Genomic DNA, 8,499 nt, shown 5'->3' with positions numbered 1-8,499 from the left:
AAAAAGAAAAACAAAGCTGGCAGCTTTAACGCTCTGTTTCTCCACAGAAGCTCTTAGGATTAAAACAAGCATGTCAGGCTCAGGACTGAATGTTGGCTCGTCAATGACAAATGTTGACTTTTTACTCTGTTCTTTTTACATTTTAAGGTATTTGAACAATTGTGAAAGGCAAACAGAGTAATGCACAAAACAGGAAAATATCCTGCTTTATGGCACACATAAAAATATGACTTTTCTTGAAATTAGTGGCATCTTCTCATCTCACATGGGAAATATTACTATGTTATGCATACTAAAAGCTAGACAGCAGACAACTTTTATCGGTTTGGCTTGTGTGAGAAAGAGGGAAGAGAACATACACAATATTCAGCTGACACACTCATGGGGTATGTGTCTCCATTGTGTTAGGTGACTAAAAGCAGAACAGAGAAAGCAACTTGAAGTCACTCAGCAAGGCCTCGGCCTTCTTTGTGCTCTGTGATCAGCAATGTTTGGCACAGCCGCTCTGTTGGGAAGGGGATTGTTATTAACTCACAACAAAACACACACACAAAGAGCACAGCTAAAAGCCTCCTGAGCGGTGACTCATGTCGGCATGTTGGGTGTTGGTGGAGGTTTCCTGACCCTTTGGTGTGGACAGAAGCCAGAGGGTGAAGGAGGAGATCGAGTGAACAAAGCGTAAGAAGGATCCTGAGCAGTCATGTACACCAGACATGTTACCAGGAGAGCACTTATCTGTGGATGGGGAGGAGCAAAAAACAAGCCAGACTAAAGGTAAGTGCAGATGATGTGATGTAAAAACAAATAATTCCAGTAACTTAGAGTTATGTTAATAGGATTAAGGACGGATTATTTGATGGACATTGACAAAAGTCTCGCTCTTTTTCCTAATTAGCATATGTAAACAATGGTGTCATTTTTAAGAAATCACGAGAAATGGGTGGGTGTGAGGGTGGAGGTGCAAGATTTTATAGGTTTTCTCAACCAATACAGAAACAAGGACCAACATTTGGTTCCTCTGTTCACTATTTGTAAGGATTTCTATTTTTCCGTATTTAAAGGTTTTAGTGTTTCTCCACAACAAAATGGGCAAAGGGTCAAAAGCTTTTTGGACACAATAAAGCAACATGGGACAGCAATAAGAGCTCGCAACTTAAGAGGTTTCCATTATATTTGTTAAATATCGCAATATTCTGGCAAATATATAAGAGCTGAGTGCATTCACGATAGAGCTTCTTGCCTTTTTACCAACTCAACATCTAACTTGTCTTTCTTTTTGTGTCTCAAGGTAGCACGTCTCTAAAATCAGCCCAGGAAATCCTTTCAGTGGGTGACCCTGTTAGCAGAGGAAATACCATCACCACTGATCTTATCAGCTGTAAGTGGAAACAAAGAGACCTGCGAAGCATTATTAATACAGTTACAAAAAATTATTGTTACTCTGACTGATCAGGTTATTTAGAAGGTGTAAACTAAGAAATTTCCTCTTTAATTCACATTGTAATTAATCATTGAAATACTTAATCAAATTATAACTAATGATAAAGACAGACATATAACAACATGTGCCAGAAAACTGTTTCATCCGGCATTTAGTTGCAACAATCTCACGAGCTGATCCTTCCATTTCCAGCTCAGCCTCTGCCTGCTGTTTCTCCACCAGCAGAGGCCTCACAGGAGGCAGCAGCATTTAAGAAACGTACATATGACCACCAGCAGAAGCCCGAGTGTCCACGGTGTGGCCTCACAGCTCCAGATGACAGACTGCCGGGCTCCAGGTTGTCAGTGCACAGCGGCAGCAGGAGCAGTAAAAGGAGAAAGGAGACAGGTGCTGCGGCTGGATCACACCAAACTGCGGCTACACCTGCTGGTAAGTTCTACAGTATGACTTGATTTACATAATGTAAAGAACAATGACGATGTGAACAGAAAGTACAAACTGTAACGTTTATTTTGATGCACACAGTAAGCAATTTTAATACGCTAGCAGATCAATGTTCCTTTCCAAGACAAGGCAAGTTCTGTATTTCGGGACTAAGACAATAATAACTGTGATATTAACATACACAATATCAAAAGTTATTACACAGTAAAAATATTCTTTTTTTTTTCTATATTACTGCTTCTATATGGTTATATTGTGACATCTGTCTGTTCTCACTTTTAATCTGAGGAATTGATTAAGCTAATAAACTGAGAACATACAGTTAAGTCAGGAAGAGTTTGATAGACACAATATACAGGGTGGGCCATTTATGGATACACCGTAATAACATGGGAATGGTTGGTGATATTAAAGTCCTGTTTGTGGCACATTAGTATATGTGAGGGGGCAAACTCCTCAAGATGGGTGGTGACCATGGTGCCCATTTAGAAGTCGGCCATCTTGGATACAACTTTTGTTTTTTCAATAGGGAGAGGGCCATGTGACACATCAAACTTATTGGTAATGTCACAAGAAAAACAATGGTGTGCTTGGTTTCAACGTAACTTTATTCTTTCATGAGTTATTTACAAGTTTCTGACCACTTATAAAATGTGTTCAATGTGCTGCCCATTGTGTTGGATTGTCAATGCAACCCTCTTCTCCCACTCTTCACACACCGATAGCAACACCGCAGGAGAAATGCCAGCACAGGCATCCAGTATCCGTAGTTTCAGGTGCTGCACGTCTCGTATCTTCACACCATAGACAATTGCCTTCAGATGACCCCAAAGATAAAAGTCTAAGGAGGTCAGATCGGGAGACCTTGGGGGCCATTCAACTGACCCACGACGACCAATCCACTTTCCAGGAAACTGTTCATCTAGGAATGCTCGGACCTGGCACCCATAATGTGGTGGTGCATCATCTTGCTGGAAAAACTCAGGGAACATGCCAGCTTCAGTGCATAAAGAGGGAAACACATCATCATGTAGCAATTTCAAATATCCAGTGGCCTTTAGGCTTCCATTGATGAAGAATGGACCCACTATCGTTGTACCCCATATACCACACCAAACCATCACTTTTGTTGTTCCAACAGTCTTGGAGGGATCCATCCAATGTGGGTTAGTGTCAGATCAATAGCGGTGGTTTTGTTTGTTAACTTCACCATTCACATAAAAGTTTGCCTCATCACTGAACAAAATCTTCTGCGTGAACTGAGGGTCCTGTTCCAATTTTTGTTTTGCCCATTCTGCAAATTCTGTGCGCCGATCTGGGTCATCCTCGTTGAGATGCTGCAGTAGCTGGAGTTTGTAAGGGTGCCATTTGTGAGTAGCTAATATCCGCCGAAGGGATGTTCGACTAATGCCACTCTCAGTGACATGCGGCAAGTGCTACGCTGTGGGCTCTTGCTGAATGAAGCAAGGACAGCCACTGATGTTTCTTCATTAGTGACAGTTTTCTTGTGTCCACATTTTGGCAAATCCAACACTGAACCAGTTTCACGAAACTTAGCAAGCAGTTTGCTAACTGTAGCATGGGAGATGGGTGGTCTCGTAGGGTGTCTTGCATTGAAATCTGCTGCAATGACCCGGTTACTGCGTTCACCAGATATCAACACAATTTCGATCCGCTCCTCACGTGTTAACCTCTTCGACATGTCAATGGCTGCGAACAAAGAGAAACTTGTAAATAACTCATGAAAGAATAAAGTTACATTGAAACCGAGCGCACCATTGTTTTTCTTGTGACATTACCAATAGGTTTGATGTGTCACATGGCCCTCTTCTTATTGAAAAAACAAAAGTTGTTTCCAAGATAGCCGGCTTCTAAATGGCCACCATGGTCACCACCCATCTTGAGGAGTTTGCCCCCTCACATATACTAATGTGCCACAAACAGGACTTTAATATCACCAACCATTCCCATGTTATTACGGTGTATCCATATAAATGGCCCACCCTGTATATAAACTTTATTTACTTACCTACTTACTATTACCAAGTGAGTATTCACTCACCCATCCAAATGATTAAATTCACCTGTAACCCTCCATGGTCACAGGAAGTGTTGGTCAAGTTACTTGAAAATAGTAATTAGTTACTGATTACTTCTCCCAGAAAGTGATCCCCTTACTTTACTGATTACTTATTTTCTAAAGTAATTAGTTACTTTATTACTCAGTTACTTTTTAAAAACATGATACGCAACCTGAATACTTTATAGACCTTTCAGTCCAGTTCTATTTGTTTCTGCATAATCCATCATATAAAATGTAATCAAATGAAAAAGTCTGTTTTTAAAACTTGTTTTATTAGTTTTAATCTTTTAACTTTATGCATATTACATCAAGCAAAAATTAAATTATACAAAACATCCTTTGACTGGAAGAAACTTGTTTAACATTTAAACCTATTTTCTGTATATTCCAGCATCTAAAATAAAATAATTTTTTGTGTTTACACTCATTCTTTCAAATAGATGCAAGTAAAACACACCAAAAAATAAATAAAATCAAAGATTCAGCAGCACTAAGTCTATTTTCACCTGTTTAGCAGGAGTGGGGCCAGTGGAGGTTTGCCATGTGCTACAACAGTCATGTCAGTGGGAGGATCCGGGGCTTTCTCTATGAATTTCACATTCAGCGTGCTAGGTGCTTGCTCAGATTTGAAGTTTAATTTTTCGCTGCAGAAAGAGGTTTTCTTCCCACGTGTACAGCCGACGATAATGTTTTTGTCATTTTTTTGACAAAAGCATTTTTGCTTACATAAGTAAGAGTAATCTAATTAGTTTTTTGCAATAATAATACTTTGCTCATTACTTGAAAAAAGTAATCAGACTCCCAGTCTCTGGTCACAGGTGTATAAAGTCAAATAGCTAGGTATGCAGACTGCGTCTACAAACATTTGTGAAAGAATGGCTCGCTCTAAGAAGCTCTTAATGTTTAAGCACCTTTGTTTGGGATGATTTAAGAGTGGAGCCAGGCCTTCTCATCCAGCATCAGTGTCTGACCTCACAAATACAGTGAAGAACGAAAGAATGGCCCAAAATTCCCATAAACCCTCTCCTAAACCTTGTGGACAGCCTTCCCAGTGGAGTTGAAGCTGTTATAGCTGCAAAGGGTGGGCCTACATCACATTAAACCCTATGGTTGAAGAAAGGGATGGCAGTCAGGTTCATATGTGTGTGAAGGCAGCTGAGTGAATACTTTTGGCAATATAGCTTACATTCAAATGAGTTACCAAAGAAGATAAAAGTGACTCTTTCTATACAAATTTAGCTGTTTCAAGTTTTGCTGAAAGGCTTTGAAGCTGCACTTTCTCTTGTTTTCTCCAAGTGTGCAATGGGCCACTCCTTGTTTATCATTGTGTTCATGTTGTTATCTCTATGAAGTTACTCATTAAATCAATACAGTAGCCACAGATAATGCTCCGTTTTCATCTACGCACAAGTATTACCGTGAGTTATAGGTGGGGGGTGTATAATTCGGGCGGCTAAGCAGGAAAACGCTCAACCCCACTCCCCAGGGAATTCTGCCGCCTCCTTTTCATTTATTTCCTTCAGTAAACAGGATAAAACAGCTTGATTTGCATGATATCACATGCTATCCAGTCCGTGTGAGGATGAAAACATTAGCTTCGTAACAATACAACTGTTGGGATCGCGAGAGACGCCCTGTAACCCACTGGTGGGGTTAATGTATGCAATTTCATCTGCACCTAATTTAGGAAGCGGCACAATTATCATGTGACAGCTCCTTCCTAGTTGTTGTTCATCACTGGAAGCCCTCTGCGGCCTTTTTTATTTTCCCATGAGGACTGAACAAAGCTCTGTGATTAAGTAAACACAATCACACTTGATCATTGCAGCACAATAGTTTATCTTTCAACTTTCAGCTGCCACTGCAAACAAACATGTGAGAGATTAATTTAGGGTTAATAGAGTCGTTAATCCCAGTTTGTGATGGGATGCGGCAAGCTCTTAGAACACAACATGTTTGACCTCACGTGATGAACGTTGCTGAATCTGTTTTGTGTCTGATTTTGCGTGTGTTCTTTGCAGACACGTGCTTTCACCTGCTGCTGGCGTGCCTGTGGTGCCACTGCTCCGTGCTGCTCCTGGGTCTCCTGGAGGCTTGCTCATCATGCCTTCACGCCCTCTGCTCCTCCTGCTGCCACGCGTGCACCCGCTGCTGTTCAGCCGTTCAGGAGGTTCCCATGGAGGAGCTCACCTGCCACGCCCACTGCCACTCCGTCTTGTTCAAGTCCTGCTGCGAGCCAACCGAGTGTCTCGAGTTTTGTCTGGAGTGTTGCGAAATCTGCCATCGCAGCTAGGACACTAAAGACTGTGGGCCAATAAGAGAAAGTAACACTAATGTTGGATTTATTAGTATACTGATGTTGGTTTTGATTAACTATCATTTTATTAACCGTGATGTAAACAGATGAGTAAATGTGAGATGTGATGAGTCAATATTTTTTCTCTGATTTGATGCTGCTTGTCTTAAGCGAATGAAATGTTCTTGGTATGCCAGATAAAAAAACAAAACAACGACAACAGTTGTGCAATTGGGAAAAAACAACAGTAAAAATGGGTTTCTTCATGATATATTAGAAGTTGAATCAATGAAAAAGACCCAAGAGTCCTTTAGCTTAGGCTGGCATAAAGACTGAAATTTAGGGGACACCAGCATGGCTGCTGGCCACATTTAAAAGGGAACTCCTTCAACGACTTTGTACAGATCTTGGAGACTACCACTGCCGGTGTTGGAGTTGTAACTAATGCAATACATTACACATAACCTTTCCTTAAAGCTGCATTACTTTTATGTTGCCTAGTCCTTGCTGTAGGAAGTAATGTGTTACACTAGTCGTTACATTACTCTCCTAATTCTTTGTAAAATGACATGACGCATGTTGCAACATAACGACAAGTTAACAATATAAACCGCACACTAACACAAACACACCAACACCAATCCTAATAAGGACCGAGATACAACAACAGAAAGCAAAGTTGAAAACCAGCCCAAAGGACACTTCAGAGCGATCCCCGAAGCGAGTCTGTTTTAGAAACATGAACAGGTAGAAAGAAGTCTTTAACATCCTGCTGGGTTTTTTTTTTTTTGCTAGCTTTGTGTTAACATCCGGTCTGCAGCAGGTTGCAAAGACCTGAAGTTCTTGTATCAATATTTTTGCTGCTGTTTCTGTCCTGAACTCAGTTTGCATGTCCCTAATGCTCTTATCCTTTCTTGAAATAAAAATAAAATCCATGTTCATATCTCCACTCCTCAAAGTTGTAGACTACTCCACCATTTTGACCTCCTGCACCCAAAATGAAATTGACTGTAGCACTAGTTCAGATAACTGAAGGACATTTGTAATGCAAGTAACAACATCATTTTAACTGTAATATAATAGCTTAATATTGTTACTGAGAACTGCAATGTCATTACAGTAAGCAGTTACTGACCTGTTAGCTACTACTAGCACAGCATAATATAATTTCTGACCAAACTTGGTCGACGGCACAGGTCATGAAATTAAAATGACAGAATGCCTGATTCGCTTTGAGAGACGGCGCTTCTTTCCAAAGAAACTGTACAGTGTTAGTCCGACAGTGTTATAGCAGCGCAAACCACAAGGGCTCACCAAATTCTACAATATGAGATGAGGAAATAGTTAGCTTAGCTTGGGAGAGGGACTGCTATCTTTGCTCTATCTGAGACATATCCAACACACACCCTCAACCAAATGTATGGCAGCAATTCATTGCATGTAGACACGGTCAACACAAAGTTCAAGCCTAGCATCAGAGTAAGGAACAGAGGTGATTTGAGTGGCTTTGAACTTGGCATGGTTCTTAATGCCAAAAGATCTTGTATTACTGCTGATTTACTGTGATTTTTCCCATGCAACCACTTCTACAATTTAGAAAATTATCTGAAAAAGAGAAAATCTCCATTTGCTGTTTGTGCGTTGTGAAAAACGTGAAAAATGGCCACACTTTAAGTTGATGGGAAGGAAACAGGAACTTGTTAACTCCTTGTTACAACAAAGGTATGCAAAAGAGCATCTTTGAATACATAACACGTTGAACCTTAATCACATCAGCGGCAGAAAACCCCTTCTGTCAGCTAAGAGCAATAAACTAAGGGTGCAAATCACAAGAGCTCATCAAATTCTACAATAGAAGAGAGTGGACAATGTAAAAGTATTGCCTGGTCTGGTGAGTGTTAATATGGATCAAAATCTCTAAGGAATGTTTCAAACACCTTATTGAATCTGCATGTTGTAGAATTAAGCCAAGGGAGATGGGTCCAACTAGTCCAGCCGGGTAGTCGGAAGCTGTGGCTAATAAAGTGTCCAGTAACAAGTAAACTAATGAAGCTCATGCGCAAGTTCAGATAGATCTATGGCCTCACATTTGTCCGCTCCCAGGTGCTGTCAGCTTAATCTAAGCTTATCACTTCCACTTTCCCACACTGTCAAACTGTTTGTGTCATCACTGGTCTAGTCCAATCAACTTCTCCCTAGGTTAATAGCACTTAAATATAGTCCATCTCTTTGGTA

General features: G+C 40.6%; 1 protein-coding gene across 1 annotated transcript; it reads left to right on the top strand.

Annotated features, from left to right (window-relative positions):
- Positions 1–713: 713 nt before the first annotated feature.
- LOC146628204 (uncharacterized) lies at positions 714–6,261 on the top strand. The gene is made up of 4 exons (XM_085357644.1): positions 714–774; positions 1,289–1,378; positions 1,634–1,870; positions 5,990–6,261. The coding sequence occupies exons 1-4, from the start codon at positions 714–716 to the stop codon at positions 6,259–6,261; spliced, it is 660 nt and encodes a 219-aa protein (XP_085213770.1).
- Positions 6,262–8,499: the final 2,238 nt, after the last annotated feature.

Source organism: Diplotaxodon limnothrissa, linkage group LG7, assembly GCF_057381915.1.
Source record: "Diplotaxodon limnothrissa isolate DT_005_m linkage group LG7, D_limnothrissa_male_GT1.1, whole genome shotgun sequence".
In the NCBI taxonomy this organism is placed as follows: Eukaryota; Metazoa; Chordata; class Actinopteri; order Cichliformes; family Cichlidae; genus Diplotaxodon; species Diplotaxodon limnothrissa.
Note: the sequence above shows the minus strand (reverse complement) of the source record. Positions and strands in the feature narration are given on the sequence as shown.